This window comes from Erythrolamprus reginae, chromosome 11 (genome assembly GCF_031021105.1).
Source record: "Erythrolamprus reginae isolate rEryReg1 chromosome 11, rEryReg1.hap1, whole genome shotgun sequence".
In the NCBI taxonomy this organism is placed as follows: Eukaryota; Metazoa; Chordata; class Lepidosauria; order Squamata; family Dipsadidae; genus Erythrolamprus; species Erythrolamprus reginae.
Window position 1 is genome coordinate 33180260 of NC_091960.1, and position 19375 is coordinate 33199634.

General features: G+C 44.9%; 1 protein-coding gene across 1 annotated transcript in view; it reads left to right on the top strand.

Moving 5' to 3' along the window:
- The first annotated feature begins 3245 nt into the window (after nt 1–3245).
- ARID1A (AT-rich interaction domain 1A) overlaps nt 3246–19375 on the top strand; it is a 154506-nt gene continuing 138376 nt past the window's right edge. Inside the window, exon 1 of the mRNA XM_070764264.1 lies at nt 3246–4425. Coding sequence (XP_070620365.1) covers nt 3253–4425 — 1173 coding nt within the window. The 5' untranslated portion in view covers nt 3246–3252. The remainder of the gene's footprint in view (nt 4426–19375) is intronic.

A 19375-nucleotide genomic window follows, 5' to 3' on the forward strand; every position in this document is an offset into this window, starting at 1 on the left:
ATCTGGCTGATGATCGGGATGTTAATTTGACACAGTCACAAAAACAAATGAGAACTTAGCCAATTGTTTTGTGTATCTGGTCTGTTATGTCCGCCTCTGGGCTGTTAAAATCAGATGTGTAATAAAGTCCTTCGGGGTTGCAGTTCAAACCTGACATTTAAAAGGAATCAAGTTAGCATATTTTCACTCATAAAGATGATAACGGGTACAAGAAGAAACATCTGGAATTACTTGCACAGGTCATAGTATTTCAGGCATGTGGCTAATGTGATTCATAAACTGAATAAATAAGAAATGATAAAAAAGGAATTAGGCCACAAAGACAGAATACAGTATAAGATAAAACAGCAATGTTGAGGTCAAAACCGGAGAGAACATCTATTTGATCAGGTTTTGGGTTTGATTTGGGAAGGGATATTGGTTTCATGTTTACTGAATTTTTTGGAAGTTTAAATAGAATTTGTATATCGACGCGATTAAACGTTATGCGTATTGCCTTTTCCTTTCGTGCCACCAGTGTGCTTGCTAGAATCATTGCGGAGTTTTTGTTTTATTAATTGTAAATTTTAAATCTGTACATTTCTGCTATTCATCACAGAGGCTGTGTTCCTACAATGCGCTAACCTGTGAATCACTTAATCTTGGTGGGCTAAATGCCTAGTTGGTGGAAACCAAGGCAATCAGATCCAACTTTTTAGGTTTGTTGCGGCAAGTTCAGTCAAAATCTGGACTTGGCATATACTGTAAGTATATACCGCTGCACGAATCCCAGCGACCAGTTAGGTCCCACAGAGTGGGTCTTCTCCGGTCCTGTCAACTAAACAATGCCGCTTGGCAGGACCCAGGAGAAGAGTCTTCTCTGTGGCGGCCCCGGCCCTCTGGAACCAACTCCCCCCAGAGATTAGAACTGCCCCCACCCTCCTTGCCTTTCGTAAGCTACTTAAAACCCACCTCTGCCACCAGGCATGGGGGAATTGAGACGCTCTTTCCCCCTAGGCCTTTACAATTTTATGCATGGTATAGCTGTATGTATGTTTGGTTTTTATATTAATGGGTTTTTAATCGTTTTTATTATTGGATTATTATTGTACGCTGCCTTATTATTGCTTTAGCCACCCCGAGTCTCCGGAGAGGGGCGGCATACAAATCCAATAAACAAACAAACAAACAAACAAACAAATAAAGCCAGTGTTTCCCAACCATGGCAACTTGAAGGTATCTGGACTTCAATTCCCAGAATTCCCCAGCCAGCATTTGCTGGCTGGGGAATTCTGGGAGTTGAAGTCCAAATATCTTCAAGTTCCCAAGGTTGGGAAACACTGCAGTAAGTAATCTAATAGAGATTTATTTGTAGATGTAGGTTCAGCACCAGGATACACATTTGGGCATCAAGTCCCCGACGAATACACATGCTCCTCACATGTTGCTTCTGGTAATGCACATAAAGCATTTTATAGTATATTATTCTGTTGTTCTCTTCTGGACCCCATACTGCTCAGGTGAAAGAAACAGGCTGCCCAAGGCATGTTGCCTGCAGCATTAAAGATGTAATAATAATAATAATTAATAATAATTTATTGGATTTGTATGCCGCCCCTCTCCGCAGACTCGGGGCGGCTAACAACAATAATAAACACAACATGTACAATCCAATAATAAAAAACTAAAAACCCCTTTTATAAAACCAAACATACACACAAACATACCATGCATAACTTGTAATGGCCTAGGGGGAAGAGCTATCTCAACTCCCCCATGCCTGGCGGTATAAATGAATCTTGAGTAGTTTACGAAAGACATGGAGGGTGGGGGCAGTTCTAATCTCCGGGGGGAGTTGGTTCCAGAGGGCCGGGGCCGCCACAGAGAAGGCTCTTCCCCTGGGTCCCGCCAAACGACATTGGTTAGTCGACGGGACCCGGAGAAGGCCAACTCTGTTCATATCTTGGTGTGTTTACTTGAATTAAAACCTTGACCATTGTTCCCTAAGATCCGTGTGCCACATACGCTGGCTGGCAGTTAATGTTTTTTGGCTCCGTCTGTTGGTGTGAACTTGCCCCCCCCCTGTGATTAATTGAAGTTCACTGTCTTGCGAATTGTGCAAAGGAACACAAAGTATTAATTGCACTACTAAGACCCATCCTCTTTTGAACACGTCCTGCGCCTGCCGCCTTTTCTGGAGGAACAGTGCCACCCATCACCCAGTTTTCCCCCCAAGTTCTTACAGCGAGCATCCCAACTAGAGTGAACTTTCCCACTCCAGCTCCATCCAGCAGGGCTCCGGGTGAAGTTTTGATCTATTCTGGCAGTTCATCTCTCCGGCCTTTATGCGGCGTCTTAATCCCTCCTGCCCTTAAAGCTACCAAGTCCTGGACTTTCCTAGCGACGGGAGGCTTTGTGCGCTTGGCAAAAAGAGAGAAAGAGAGCAAGCGGCTGCCGCTTCCCTCTGCGGGGGTTACTGGGAGCGGGCCGGGCCCGGAGCTGCCTCCGCCGCCCTCCCAAGCGAAGGTTTCCCCCTGTCCATCTTGGCTGTTTTGTCAGCTTCCTTTTGTGGCTTGGAAAAGCTCGAGTCCGGCTCCTCCGCCGGCGATCCGCGCCGGGTTTTGCGTGCGGCCGGCGGCTGTTCGCTTCCAGCTTTCAGCCGTGCTGAGTTGAAAGCGTCCAAGGGCCTGGCAGCTCCTCCTTTGTTGAAGGGGGGAGGGGGGGGGAAGGGCGCTCCGCTCCGCGCCAGATTCCACTCCGGGTTTGGCAAGTCGCCGCGGCGCTGGGTAAAATGGCAGTGCTGAGCCTCGTGTCGGAGTGAGCAGGACTCGGCGGACGAGAGTCGGAAGCCGCCGCCACTCGGCTCGCCTCGGTGTCGCCTCTCGGCCCCGCGCGAGAGGGGCTCCGTCCGGCGTCTCCTCGGCCGCTGTGCCCCCCCTTCCCTCTCTCCTCTACCCCCACCGGGAGCCCCGTCCTGCTCCCCTCCCCCTTTCCTCCTCCTCCTCCTCCTCCTCTCCCCTTTCTTCGCCGGCTGCAACTGAGCGAGGAGGCACCGCGGGGCCAGGCCCCTCGCACCCGAGTCCAGCCCGCCGCGCCGGCGGAGGAATGAGACCCCGTTGTCCCGCCGAGCCCGCCGCCGCTTGAGCGGGGAAGGACGAGGAGAGGAGGAGGAGGAGAAGAGCGGTGAGGCCTTGTGCCGGCCGGCCGGCCAGGCGGGGAGTAGGTCGGGCGGAGGGGGGTGGGGGTGGGCTGGCTGGCTGGGGAGGGGGGATCATGGCCGCTCAGGTGGCCCCCGCCGCCGCCGCCGCCAGCAGCTTGGGTGCCCCGGCTCCGTCCGAGCTGAAGAAAGCGGAGGCGCAACAGCGGGATTGTTCGTCGGAGGAGGCGGGGGGCGAGGCGGCGGAGCGCGGCGGCGGCGAGAAGCAGTCGGAAAGTGAAGGTCCCCCGGGAAAGGAACTGCAGGACGGGGCCGAGAGCAATGGCGGGGGCGCTGGGGCCGAGCCCGACCTGAAGAGCCCCAACGGGAACCCGGGCCCTAGGCCCGTCGCCACCCTGAACAATAACCTCCCGGAGCCGCCCGGTAGTGGTAGCGGCGGCGGCAGCAGTAGCAACAGCAGCGACGGGGTGGGGACGCCGCAGCCACCACAGCAGCAGCAGCAGCAGCAGCCACCGCCGCCCCCGACTCACCCGGCCGCCTTAGCCCCGCCAGCCTACGGCTTCGGGCAGCCCTACGGTCGAGGCGCCCAGGCGGCTGCGGCCGTCGTCGCGGCCGCTGCTTTCCACCAACATGGCGGACAACAAAGCCCTGGCATGGCAGCGCTGCAGAGCGGGGGCCTGGAGCAGCCGTACTCGGGGCCCGCTGGGGCCCCCCAGGGGCCGCCCCCTCCTCAGAACTCGCACGGCGTCGGCGGCGCGGAGCACGGCTTCCCCAACCACCAGTACAACAACTACTACCCCGCCGCCGGGCGCAGCGCCGGCGCCTACCCGCCTCCCCCTCAGGCCTACGCCCTGAGCTCCCCCCGGGGAAACGCTCAAAGCCCCGCTCAAGCCGGGGCCAAACCGCCGGCTTCGGTTTTCCAGCAGCAGCGGTTCGGGGCCATGGGGCCCTCGGCCGGCAGCGCAGGAGCTGGAGGCGGCGGCAGCGTCGTCGGGGGCCCTTCCCCGCAACCCACGTCGACCCCGACCCTCAACCAGCTGCTCACTTCCCCGAGCTCGGCTAGGGGCTATCCAGGGTACCCGGGGGCCGATTACGGGAGCGGGCCTCAGGACGGCGGAGCGACGGCCAAGGCCCCGGCCGCACCGGACATTGCTTCTCAGTACAGCGGGGCCACCGGTCAGGGCTGGGCGGCAGCCGGCCCGGCGAGCCAACAAAGGAGCCACCACGCGCCCATGAGCCCCGGGAGCAGCAGCGCCGCCGGGGGACAGTCGCTCGCCAGGAGCCAGCAGGTAAAACTCGGGCGCGGGGCGGGGGGGGGAAGAGGGGGTGCCGGGGCGGCCCTGTGTGTGGGGGGGCGGCGGCTGGAGAGGGCCGAGACCAAAAGCATGAGGGGACCCTGCCGCTCTGGGGGGGCCGGGGGGGGCCTCTTCCGTGGGGCCGGGCTCGCCCGGGCTTTCCCAGGCCCACATCGCTAGCGAGCTGCCATTGTCTGCCTCTTCTTTCCTCTTGTCTCTAAAATGGCTGCCTCTCTGCCTTCCCTTCCTCAGCCTTTCGTGGCAGGTCTTTCTGAGGGGGGGCCTTTCCCTTCGCTTGTTCCCCTTCCTGGCCGCCAGCCTGTCGTGGGGGGGTTTCTGGGTGTGTGTGTGAGGGGGGGATGCGAGACTGGCCGCCGCCGCCACCTCTGGGGGTGAAAGGGGTGGGGTGGCAAAAAAAACCAGCTGCCTTGGGGAAGGGGGGGGAAAGAGGGTGTGTGGGGGGGCGGCAAAGTCGGGGGGGCTCCTCTGCCTCCCTGGCCCCTTTGGGGTGGGTCGGCTTGAGCCTCCTGTGAGGTGCCCGGGGGGGTGAGGAAGCTGGCCAGGGGGCCTCCTTGGGACTCTTCCTCTTGTCCAGGCTGGCCGGAGCCATTTTCTGGGCAACCTTTTTAGCTCGCCAGGTGCCTTCAGCTTTTGCCTGGCAAGTGCTGGTAAACAGTTCAGTGATTGGAGTAGTAAGTGCAGATTGCTTTGGTTTGGGATTTGAATTATGGAGGTAAAATCCTTCTGTCAAAGCCAGGAGACAGTTGGTCTTAGGTTGACATCCTATCTGTGATCTGATTGGCTCCCCATCTCCTGCTCTTGGCCATTTATAATTGCCTCTGATGTAATGGTACAACAATCCTGATGAGCTCATAAACTTTTACACTCTGCTTTTCCTACCAGCGCATCCCTGCCACTTTGTGACTCTTTTTATTTTATTTTTAATTTTTATTATCATTATTTTTTATTCTTATCCGGATCCCACGGCTGAAATGGGCTGTGACCTTGAAGGAAGGTTCAAGCGGGAGCAGATCATCTCACAGACCCGGCTGCCCTAGGTGCATTGTGCCTCTTGAAACAAAAGCGGCAGGAGGTGCATTTTGTGCAAACACGAATTTTTATTTTTGCTGGTTAAGCCTGAAGTCGATTCTGGGGACACAATGCTGTGCGCCCGTGTAATTTTCCCCTCTGTCAGACAAATTCGTTTATTTCGTCTCTGTGACTTCTGGAGAATAAGGGATTCTTTTTCAAGTTTGACACACAGCTCCTGTTTCCAACAGGACCTGACCTATTCCATCCTGAATCGCTGGCTGCACAAACAAATACAACAATTACAATTCATTATTTTCAAAATTAAAACAGTACATTTTATTCTGCAAGACAAGTAAAATTATATTCTTGGAAGAGAAAGTTGAATCTCTGCTTTAGTATAGGGACATTTAATAAAAACGTTTTATGTGTAACAACAGACATTGATGGAATGATAGTTCAGTTTATCTTAATTATAACAAATTTATAGTTTTATTTTAAAAATACAGGTAATAAAGTCTTATGAATTAAGCTGGACTGTTCATTAGTCTATTAAAAGGTAAATGTATTTCATTTATCTGCTGAGTTCTTATTACTTTATACTTTTCATCAGTGTGTGTTAACACTTTAATTTGATAGTTTTGTACTAGGAGCAAAAAGAGATTAACTACTTGAACTTTATTTCTTAAAAATGCATGTATATTATTATAAACATTTTCTACTTAAATATACATTTTATGCAATATTGCCAGCACACCTGCTGCTATAATATAATAATGTTTAAGTGGGTTTACAATTCTAGGAAGATGGTAGACAGACAAGAGAATAGGACAAATAGAAATAAGCTGACTGTTCCAATAATTCTTCTGAAATAGAACTTAATTTCCCCCCCAAAAAAATTTGATTCAACTTGGAGCAGATTGTAACAACTCTGTATATTTAGGTGAAACTGCACAGATTTCTTAGAGCTGCTAAGGTATGCTCATTAGAGAGCTATAATTGGTCTTGGTAACCTGAAATACCTGGGTAATGTATGTTTGCATTACACTTCACACTTGTAAAGATGCTCACCATACAGCAGGTGTTAACTTAAAAATTGAAAATGCTTTCCATATTAGTTCACATATGTTTTTGCTGTAAAAAACAATCACTTTAGCATTTTTGCATTTCATTAATAACAGAGACTAAATATCTTATTGAAAAGTTCATAACAACTATTAGGAGCAAGTATATGCAAATTATAGTGTGTGTGCAAATATCTGTGTGTGTGTGTTTGCACATATATATATGTGTGTATGTATATACATATACTGTATATGTATCACATGTTTTTGCTGAATTTTTAAAATTAAAATACACACGTACATACATACAAACATATATGTGAATACCTCCTTTAGGAGTGAAGCACTATAAAATACATTATTTTTAACATTTCTATAACTGGCCATTTCTAAGAGGGGCATACTTAAGATGGTATGTAAATAAAAATTATTTTTGAATTCAGGTAATTGATATACATGTCAGTATATTGAAATGTAGGAGAAGGGATTGCATTAGATTCAGATTTAGCCCACATGTTCCCCCATTCTGTCAAGATTGGAAAAATAAAGATGAGAGTAACGTTTTTAAAGTTGTATTTATTTGTAAGGCTTAACTTTATTATTATCTTATCTAGTGATAAATGACTGGGATGTTTATAAAAGAATGCTAGTACAAAAAAGAAGAAATGAAATATATTAATTCCTGTTTTCATATAGCTTTGCGTTGCATAATTTGTTTGGTTCCCATTAATAGGCCTGATCTAGAGACTTAGAAGAATGTCTGATTAACTTGGCAGTATTTGCAGTTACTCATTAGTTTATCGGTCTCATGCTAAAGAAACCAAGTTCACTACCTTTAATGTGCAGTATTACGTAGTTTAATGACTGTTGTGTTGGGCAAGGGAGGCTAGAATAGATTTAAAAGTAATTATTTTATTTTATTTTTATTTTAGTTTATTCTGATTTGTATACAGCCCAACTCTTAAGGGACTCTATTAACAAAACTCAAAAAACAATACAGAAAATTCACAAACAATAATGTAGACTGGTTTTGGCTTAGGCGTTAAGTGTGTGTATTTAACAATTGTGATAAGCGCTTGGTTCTTGGCTTAGTCAAAGTAGAAGTTATGGTTTATAACCTGGCGAATGGCTTAGGCTTTAGTTCAAACTATTTCATTGAGGGACGCATTAGGGTTGTGTTTGACCTCCGGCCGGGCGTGGCCAGCTTCACTTGTGTCAGGGGCATTTGTGATGGCCCGAGGGCCTCTGGCAGCAAAAATGGGCTCCTGAGCTCCATTTTCAGCAGCAAGGGTGTCCTGTTACCCTCTGCCAGTGAAAATGGAGCTCGGGTGGGGTGAGGCTGTTGCAGCCAAAAATGGAACCTGGGAGGGCCATGTGTGGCCCTCGCAAGCTCCTTTTTCACTGGCAGAGGCACTGTGGGCCTGTCCTTTGCTGTTTCTGGGGCAGTCCCATGAGCCAGACCTAAGCACCCCGATGGATCTGGCTCCTGGGCCTTGAGTTTGGCACGCCACGTGGTCTATGAATGCTTACCTACTCTTACATACAATATTGATATCACATACCATAGGATTTCTCGGTTAGAAGTATCAACATGAGAAACAATAGCAGACTTTTACTCTTGATGTACAGGGCCAAATTTAGAACTCTAGAAATTTAGAATTCTTGATCAATTCTTGCATGGTTTTCACTGAAATGGTAGGGCATCTAGAAAAAATAATTTCAGAATGAATAGCTAATACAAATAGTTCTGTAATAGGTAACTTTTTAAACAGCATTTCATAAACAGAATGTACAAAACTGGCTGCTATTAGCTTAGAATTCATTTAAAATGATGCTTTAATAAAACATGCATTTTAGGCTCAATGTTCTCTATTATTAGCGTTGAGGCTAAACTTAATAAGGGAAACATGGAAATGTTTAAAAGTGAATCGAATGCAATTGGTTACTAAATGTGCCCGATCTTTTAGAATTAGAAATTGTGTCTGAAATGATAATAGGATTTCATTTTTTAATTCTTATTTTCATTACATTGTTATTAGGTTGCATAGGCTGCTAGCAGGGCATAACTTTGGCGTAACTTTTGCATTTAAAGTTAGAAGATTCTCAGAATTGGTTTGTGTTGATAGGTACTTGACTTTTGACTAATAAACATAATTATTATTTTAAAAAATAAAATACAGTGTTCCCTCGATTTTCGTGGATTCGAACTTCGCGAATAGCCTATACCACGGTTTTTCAAAAAATATTAATTAAAAAATACTTCGCGGGTTTTTTTCTATACCACGGTTTTTCCCGCCCGATGATGTCACACGTCATTGCCAAATTAATATTTTTTGCAAATAAATAATAAAAATAATAATAATTATTGTTAATAAATAATTATGTTTATAAATATCAGGATCACTAAGTGTCTTATTCAATGGTGAGTACCACTAATAATGATGAGTAAATGGTTGTTAAGGGAATGGGAAATGGTAACTTAGGGGTTTAAAGTGTTACGGGATGGCTTGTGATACTGTCCATAGCCAAAAATGGTGTATTTACTTCCGCATCTCTACTTCGTGGAAGTTCAATTTTCGCGGGCGGTGTCTGAACGCATCCCCGCGGAAATCGAGGGAACACTGTAAATGAAAAATAAACTCCATACAGCCAATGGCTGCCAGTTAACTAAGCACCCAAGACCTGCATCACTCATATTATAGATCATAGTCCTATTTGGATGCTATTAGGCCCTATGGTTCTAAAGGCAACATGATCAATCTGTATAGTCTGGAGGACAGAAGGAAAAGGGGGGACATGATCGAAACATTTAAATATATTAAAGGGTTAAATAAGGTCCAGGAGGGAATTGTTTTTAATAGGAAAGTGAACAGAAGAACAAGGGGACACAATCTGAAGTTAGTTGGGGGAAAGATCAAAAGCAACGTGAGAAAATATTATTTTACTGAAAGAGTAGTAGATCCTTGGAACAAACTTCCAGCAGACAAGGTAGATAAATCCACAGTAACTGAATTTAAACATGCCTGGGATAAACATATATCCATCCTAAGATAAAATACAGAAAATAGTATAAGGGCAGACTAGATGGACCAGGAGGTCTTTTTCTGCCGTCAGTCTTCTATGTTTCTATGTTTCTATAATCAAAATGTTACTGTATTTCATTGCGAAATGTCCATAATTTTAATACTTTACATGTTTTTAGCCTATTTTCAAAAAGACTGAAAGAGGGTAAACTGGTACAAGCACTGATGACTCCCAACTTCAGGTTGGGGGCTGGATAAACCTCCGACCAGAGTTCTATCTGTGCTAAAAAAACATTGCTGGGGATTATCTTGAAAGCTGTGTATGGCTTGCATTTCGACTTCCTGAATGAACACAGTGCCCTACGCACACCTGCCAATATCCACTCATTGAGATCATTTGAGGAAGTTTGCTGTGACTTGAAAACAAGCCTTCTTTATTGCTAGCTCAGTTCTTTGGAACGCCAGCTTTGCTGAGTTAAAAGGAGCTGACCTCTTGGTTGGTTTTTTTTTTTAAAAAGCATGAAAACACATCATCTAAACAAGTTTGTAATTACTGATATTCTTTTAAGCATTGCTTTAAATTGTTTTAATATCTTAGATTTTAATTTTGATTTTAAATGGAAATTGCCAAGAGACCTTAGTGTATTTGCTAAATATCTGGGTCAGGAAAATTATATGAGATTCTGAATGCTAGAATAAGGCTTTTAGAAACCTCTTATCGTTGAAATCTTGTTGATTAAAATATACAAACTGAACACAGGGCTATATAGGGACCCCAAAAGTCTGGGATGTAATATTCGGTGACCTTTAAAAACTGGCAGCCTGATTTAGTTTTTAATGTGCCATAATAGGTGACCGAGGAGTAATAATGTATATTTAACTCCCTTAATTTTGAAAATGAAATAACTTTATTTTTTGTCTTAACTCCATCCACTTTATTAAACGTGTCCCCATCCAAACACGCCTGAAAAATATTGGATATTCGTGTCATAGACCAGTGGTTCTCAACCTGTGGGTTGTGGTCCCTTTGGGGGGGGGGGAGTCGAATGATCAGACCATCAGAAAACACATATTTCCAATGCTCTTAGGAACCGAGACACCGCTCCTCTATCCATCCCCCAGGCAGGTCCACCCACATGCAAATAGACTCCAATGTTCCTTCAATTTTCGCGGGGGATGCATCCCGAGACTGCCCGCAAAAGTCGAATTTCTGCGAAGTAGAGATGTGGAAGTAAATACACTATTTTTGGCTATGAACAGTATCACAAGCCTTCCGTTAACACTTTAAACCCCTAAATTACAATTTCCCCTTCCCTTAGCAACCACTTAGATAATTACTCACCATGTTTATTTATTAAAGTTTATTAAAAAATATTTATTAAAGGCGGACGAAAGTTTGGCGGTGACATATGATGTCATAGGGCGGGAAAAACCGTGGTATAGGGGGGAAAACCGCGAAGTATTTTTTTAATTAATATTTTTGAAAAACCGTGGTATAGACTTTTCGTGAAGTTTGAACCCGCGAAAATCGAGGGAACACTACTGCAAAGAAAAAAGTACCATGGGGACTTCTGAGCATGCGCAGAAGCTGAATTCCAAGCACTGCGCATGCGCTGCCATCTTGTTTTTGACACTTTTTTTAGCAAGGAAAGTTAGAACCCACCCCTGAGTTTCCTAATAATTTTATTATTTTATGGTTGGGTCACCGCAACATGAGGAACATATTAAAGGGTTGCGGCATTAGAAAGGTTGAGAACCGCTGCAATAGACCATTCCTTTTTTTATAGGAGAAGATCTTTACTAATAAGATGTTGAAAAAAATATGCTTGTAGAATTTCTATGGGTAAGGTGACTTTGATTCTGTACAGCGCTAAGAACAAATTACCAGTGCACAAGAGGATAATCTAACTGTTTCTATAAGTGAAAATACTGTAAATTTGGAAAGTTGCATTGAAATGAATACATTCACATATAACCATATACCGGTAATCTTCATTGACATTCTTAAACTCAGTTCTAGATTCATGGCGTCATTTGATTAATTTCATCTTAGTCTAATACATGAGAAATTAGCTAGTGTGATTTCTAAATTATAAACCGATGTGTAACTCATTTCTCAGTCAAAAGCTACAAATTTTCAGAATAATTTGCTAGTGCCATATTGTGGGTGGGGCAGAAAGAAACCATGGCTCTGTAGCCAGAGCTAAAATTATTATTTGAGTAGCCTATTTTCTCATAACTAAAGCTAGGGAAAGAACAGTTATCAGAGATGTGACCTGACCCTCTTTCATTGATGTTTTGCCCACCTGCTCAGCATTTTATGTCAAATAGGTCACTATGGTTGAACATGGTTCAGTTAAAGCATGGATTAAATGTTGCCTGGATCCGTATGTATCACTAAGCCAATAGGGTCTCTCTCGCCAGATAGCCGGTCGCAAAGCCAGCAGGAGGCTCCACCTACCCGACTTGGACACCGCCATTTGGAGGGTAAAAGAACCAAAATGGCAGTCGCGGGGCGGGGGGGGGGCGGAGCCTTGCGCTGCCTTTTCAACTGGCTCTCCGACCCACAGACTCGAGTGAACTGGGGACATTTTACCCCTGAGTTAAACCCTTTTAGCTTAGTGATATGTATGGATCCAGGCAACATTTCATTACTACAGATACCTTTTAAGACAGTTGTCTTTATATAGTTTGCTGTGTACTTTTTTAAAGAAAGTTTTTAATGTGACTGAAGTTATTTTACAGGGAAGTTGACATGTAGATTACAAATGAAATCGTGATTTGAACGAATGCGATTTTATACACCTATATTAGAGGAGATATTGCGGTATTGTGATTTGTATGAATTGTGTTATTGCCTATCCGAATTCTCAGATAAGTGTTTCAGTTGTTGTGCTTCACTTCAAACTGCTGTGCCACGAAGTTGGAACCAGTTGGAACATCATTTAGGGCAGTGTTTCCCAACCTTGGCAACTTGAAGATATCTGGACTTCAACTCCCAGAATTCCCCAGCCAGCATTTGCTGGCTGGGGAATTCTGGGAGTTGAAGTCCAAATATCTTCAAGTTGCCAAGGTTGGGAAACACTGGTTTAGGGAGCCATGTACTTGAATGGTAGGCTGGAATCGTAAGCCATGGAGACAGTTGTTATCTGTGGTTAGAAGCATACAGTTTGGCACGATTTCTGATCATCACGATGATTATTCCGAGTTCATTAGAAAAAAATTAAAACCATTTCTTCTAAATTGATTGAAAGATTGTAGATGTAGAAGTTGACAATATATATATACATCAGTCCTGGAATTCAATCTTAAAATAACATGCTATATATTAAAACAAAGTCTATAATGCATTATCTTGCGCATGCTGATTTTTTTTCCCTTAGTGTGGGCTGTTCCCTTCCATGTGTTAATTTATATAGTAAGTCTTATCATAATATTATGATAAGGCTCTTGATTGAGTTATGTACTGAGGAGCCAATGGGGCTGTTGCTTTATGAACCATTTCTGGTCTGATTCTCCTGCCAATTTTCTAAGCTAATCAGTCTCCACTGTCATTTTATCTTTTTTGAAAAAAAAAACACCTTAATGTCAATGGTTATAATAGTTCATTCACAAATTGTGACTAGCGCTGAGGAATCTCTCTGGCATCAGAAGTTCTTAAATTTGTTGGAGAAAGGTGGGGGGAACCCCTTTTTGTATTTTCAAACCACTTGGCTTCAAATTAGAACATGAAGTTTCTTTTATTTTTTACAGAACAACAACCTTAAGGACTTGCAGTTGTCATGTTTCACAGTAAGGACTTGCAGTTGTCATGTTTCACAGTTGCCTGTCCATCAGAAACCAGGCATTTTGTAAAACAATTTAGTAATTGTAATCATAAAGAATTAAGGAGTCCAGAAAACTAATTTTAGTTACCCCTACAGATTAGTATTACAGTGGTCCCTCGATCATCGCGAGGGTTCCGTTCCAGGACCCCAAGCGATGATCGATTTTTCGCGAAGTAGCGGTGCGGAAGTAAAAACACCATCTGCGCATGCGCAAATGGTGTTTTTACTTCCACCGCCGCCCGCCCTTCGCCCGCCTACCCCGTTGCTCGCGCCTGGTTGCTGGGGCCGCTTCCCAGCTGGGGAGCGGAGCTGGGGTGTCCCCAAGCGCGCGCCCCGCCCGCCCGCCCACGCTGTTGCTGGGGCCGCTTCCCAGCTGGGGAGCGGAGCTGGGGTTTCCCCAAGCGCGCGCGCGTTGCTGGGGCCGCTTCCCAGCTGGGGAGCGGAGCTGGGGTTTCCCCAAGCGCGCGTGCGTTGCTGGGGCCGCTTCCCAGCTGGGGAGCGGAGCTGGGGTGTCCCCAAGCGCGCGCGCACCGCCCGCCCACCCACGCTGTTGCTGGGGCCGCTTCCCAGCTGGGGAGCGGAGCTGGGGTGTCCCCAAGCGCGCGCGCACCGCCCGCCCGCCCACGCTGTTGCTGGGGCCGCTTCCCAGCTGGGGAGCGGAGCTGGGGTGTCCCCGCGCGTGCCGCCCGCCCGCCCACGCCGTTGCTCGCGCTGCCGCTGGGGTCTTACCGGGGCAAGAGGGGGAAGACCCAGGGAAGCCGCCCAGCTGGGGAACTCCACCATCTACGCATGCGTGGCCATAGAAAAAAAGGCACGCATGCGCAGATGGTGGAGTTTACTTCCGGGTTGAAAACTCGTGAAATAGCCCTTTCGCGATGCTTGAGGACGCGAAACTCGAGGGTTCACTGTACCTGACATTTGTGATCTCAACAAATGCCTTGAACCAAGTCATTGTTTCTTCTATCAGTCATTTGATGGCGCATATGTTATCCCATAAAAACTAAACTGTATACTATCAAATTTAATGACAATTTCTCTTTATTCATGATCCAAGCCAGAATCTGTTGTCATTGGTGTAGGGAAAATAATCTTAAAAACAGGAAGAAAGTTTGTGGCTTTCTTTTCAACTACAGTGTTCCTTCGATTTTCGTGGGGGATGTGTTCCGAGACCGCCCGCGATAGTCGAATTTCCGCGAAGTAGAGATGCGGAAGTAAATACACCATTTTTGGCTATGGACAGTATCACAAGCCTTCCCTTAACACTTTAAACCCATAAATTACCATTTCTCATTCCCTTAACAACCATTTACTCACCATGATTACTGGTACTCACCATTGAATAAGACAGTGATCCTGATATTTATAAACATAATTATTTATTAACAATTATTTTTTTGTTATTTATCTGCAAAAATTATTAATTTGGCAATGACGTATGACATCATCGGGCGGGAAAAACAGTGGTATAGAAAAAAAAAAGTGAATTATTTTTTAATTAATATTTAAAAAAAAACTGTGGTATAGGCTATTCGCGAAGTTTGAACCCGCAAAAATCGAGGGAGCACTGTATATCTAGGATTAAATGGGAGCGAATACAATGTGTGCTGGATTAATACTTTGCTCAAGATTTGTGTTAGAATAGGAATGGAAACAGAGTGTCTCAGTTATTTTCAAAACAAGAAATTCATATCAAACCTTTAAGATAAGATTGCTGCATACTGACACGTGGAGGAAACCACTTTATAAAACACACTCATCTATTTGCAAGATGAATAAGGGAGCTTTTTATCAACTGGAAGATAATTTTTTTAAAGTCACTTAAAGCCTTGGGATTTTTTTTTTGGGAAAGGGTAACAAGTATGCTTCTAGACTGTATCCCCACCAAATAAATTGCACCGCTTTTAAAGTTCATTCTGATTTGTGGGAATGAAATGAGGAACTCTCCTAAGGTTTACTTTTTAAAATTCATTATAACAGTGGACACCAGTGTTCCCTCTAATTTTTTTGGGGGGGTGGGCGGAAAAGTATAGTGTCTGAGTGGCAGTCCCTTCGGGACTGGGCGGCACAGAAATAATAAATAAATAAACAAACAAAAAACCCACCCTGTTTTGCCTGAGAGAATTTCAAAATAAAATACTGTACTGTGTGTCTATAACAGTGAGCTCATAATAGGGCAACTCTATCAATATCAAAATGCCACTTAAATAGTTGAGCTAGTTCCAAACTAGATTTTGATTTTCTTTCTCTCTTCCTTACTCCCATTCTTTTTCTTTCTCTTTTCCTTCCTCTCTTTTTTCTATCTGTTTCTCTCTCTTCCTCTCTCTCTCCTTCCCTCTCACTCTTTCCCTCTCGGCTTCTGGGCAGGTTTGGAAAACTCTGAGTTGATGATGATTTTTAAGTGAGCGATTGCTCACTGCTCAGCTTAGAGGGAACTATGGTGGACACTACTCACAAAGCATCTGTTTTATGTTGTGTGTGTGTTCATATTTTAAAAAATCAGTTAAAATGTTAAATTTAAAAAAGGAAAAAATTCATTATAACAGCAAACCCAAGAATAGACTGTTGCCACATTTAGTCTTATTTATTTATTTATTTATTGGATTTGTATGCCGCCTCTCTCCGTAGACTCGGGGTGGCTAACAACAATGATAAAAACAGCATGTAACAATCCAATCCAATACTAAAATAACTAAAAAAACCCTTATTATAAAAACCAGACATACATACAGACATACCATGCGTAAATTGTTAAGGCCTAGGGGGAAAGAATATCTCAGTTCCCCCATGCCTGACGGCAGAGGTGGGTTTTAAGAAGTTTACGAACGGCGAGGAGGGTGGGGAAAATTCTTATCTCTGGGGGGAGTTGGTTCCAAAGGGCCGGGGCCGCCACAGAGAAGGCTCTTCCCCTGGGTCCCGCCAAACGACATTGTTTAATCTGATCTGCATCGCCATCTTCATATTTGAATTCTGAAAGGTCCAGTTACAGATAGCCCTCCACTTACAGTCACAATTGAGCCCAAAATTTCTGTTGCTAAGTGAGAAAGTTGCTGAGTAAGTTTTGCCTCATTTTACGACCTTTCTTGCCACTGTTGTCAGTACACTTACTGAATTAATAACAGGGTTGTTAGGTGAATCTCGCCCCACTGATTTTGCTGGTCAGAAGATCACAAAAGATGATCACATGATCACCTTTGGACACTGCAACCATCATAAATATGAGTCAGTTGCCAAGTGTCAGAATTTTGAGCATGTGGTCATGGTGGTGCAATGGTCATAAGTGTGAGAAATGGTCATAAGTGACTTTTCAGTGCCCTTGTAGCTTTGAATGGTCACTAAATAAACTGCTGTAAGTTGAGGATTATCTGTATTTAAGAATCTTTTATAGAGCCATCATTTTGAATGAGATTCTATTCCTTTTGCAGTTATATATGCAGATACTGTATATGTAATATATTCCACGAAACACCCTGTTAAGTTTTGATGAAAAATGATCTTGAGCTAAATACTAACGTTACATGTTTTGGGAGGTATTTAAATTGGTTTTGTCTTTCTATTTTTGCTTTCTGATCCGATACTGTCCAATCACTTATTCCACTTCTCTATATTAATGACAAGAAAATGTGATTGTCGAGCTCCACATCGACTCTTATCTGTCTGTGAAACTCATTAATGATAATTGTGCTTTTCACATGCTATTAAAACTGAGGTGGAGGAAGGGAGGAAAAACTCAGGTTTATTTTTATATAATAGAATGGTCCCAGATACATGTAAACCTATTGTTTTCACTTAAAAGAAGTTTCCTGTCTTCTAGTGCAATTCAAAAAATGTAATGTAAATAAGAACCCATAAAATTGTAATTAAAAATAGAAAAGCAGCCGCAAGCAGTAATAGGAACCAACAATACGTTAACTTCAGAAGCAGCAGCAATGCCATATTGTCCTAGCTATTCAACTGACATGGACAAAATAACTTCCTAACTAAAATGAGTGTTAGTTAGACCCCTTCAGGGCCAGATGACAGATACTATACCAGTGATGGGAAACCCTTTTTCCCTTGGGTGCCAAAAGCGTTTATGCACATGCCCATACCTATAACGCAATGCCCTCTGCGCATGTGTGCATGATCCCCCGCATATCACCCCTCTTGCACCCCATTTTGTGCCTAGCAGGCCTCCTTGAAGCCTCCGGAGGCTGGAAACGGCCTGTTTCTGGACTTATGGAAAACTCTGGAGGGTTTCCTGTAGCCTGGGGAGGGCGAAAATGACCTCCGGAGGCTGGAAACGGTCCATTTTACGCCCTCCCGGAGCCTCTGCATGAGCCCTCTATTTACCCGGTATCCAAAACGGGCCCCGTGGAGACTTCTGGGAGATGGCGGGCAGCATGAGCGGAGCCAGCTGAAAATCAGCTGGCTAGCATGTGCGCTGGAGCTGACCTAGTGTAATGGCTCGCGTGCCCCCAGAGATGGCTCTGCATGCCACCTCTGCCACGCGTGCTGTAGGTTCGCTAACATTATAATTCAGAAGGCTGCTTTCTAATTCTTTCTCCTCGAGAGGTAGGCACTTGTAAAATGGCCTTCAACGATGCGCTAAATACATGAGCAAAGATGTAGATTTATAGATTTTCTTTAACATCTGGGTCATATGAGAGTTAAGACCAGCGGTGGGCTTGGAGCTGGAACGCTAAATTGTACTCGCCGCCGTGGCTCGTAAGTTCTTGCAGGACCAGCGCGATTTTGCTGCTGCCCCTGTGGAGGTAGCAAAATTGCGCCTGTTTTTACCTGCAGCTCTGTGCGCGATTTTGCTACCTCCACAGGTGCAGCAGCAAAATCAAGCTGGTCCCGCAAGAACTTAGGAGCCGCGGCGGCAAGCGCAATTTAGCGTTCTAGCTCTGGTTAAGACCCATGTTCCCTATTGTTCCTAAATATGCATTGGAAGCTTCTGTATAGCTTGTTTATACTTTTTAGATTGCTCCATGAGGCTACTTCTAATTAATAGCGTAATCTGTGTTTCTCAACCTTGGCGACTTGAAGATGGGTGGACTTTATCTCCTACAATTCCTCAACCAGCCCTGTTGAAGTTGGGAGTTGAAGTCTGTCACCCAGGTTGAGTAACACTGGCTTATATAGTGTAACAGCCAATATGTAATGATAGTTTTCCAAAGAACCCAACTTCCTCTAAAATATACAGTGCAGTGATACCTCATGTTACAAACGCCTCGTCATACAAACTTTTCGAGATACAAACCCGGGGCTTAAGATTTTTTTGCCTCTTCTTACAAACTATTTTCACCTTACAAACCCATTGTCGCCGCTGGGATGTCTGCCTCTGGACTTCCGTTGCCAGTGAAGTGCCCGTTTTTGCACTGCTGGGATGCCCCTGAAGCTCCCCTCCATGGGAAACCCCACCTCTGGACTTCTGTGTTTTTGTGATGCTGCAGGGGAATCCCAGCAGGGGAATCCCAGCAGCGCAAAAACGGGTGCTTCGCTGGTACGGAAGTCTGGAGGTGGGGTTTTCCAGCGAGGGGAACCACAGCGAAATCGCAGAGGTCCGGAGGTGGGGTTTTGAGGACTTTGGTGTTTTTGGGATGCTGTAATTTCACTGATGCTCCCCTCGCTGGGAAACCCCACCTCCGGACTTCCGTTGCCAGCGAAGCACTCGTATTTGCGATGCTGGGATTTCCCTTGCAGCATCACAAAAACACAGAAGTTCAGAGGTGGGGTTTCCCATGGAGGGGAGCCTCAGGAGAATCCCAGCAGTGCAAAAACGGGCGCTTCGGCTGTCAAAAGGGGTGAATTTTGGGCTTGCACGCATTAATCACTTTTCCATTGATTCCTATGGGAAACATTGTTTGGTCTTACAAACATTTCACCTTAAGAATCTCGAACCAATTAAGTTTGTAAGACAAGGTATCACTATATTTAGTTTGCATGTAATGGTAGTTTACTACTCTTTATTTAGAAGAAAATAGGTACCGGTAGATCTACCAAAAAGGGGAAATATGTT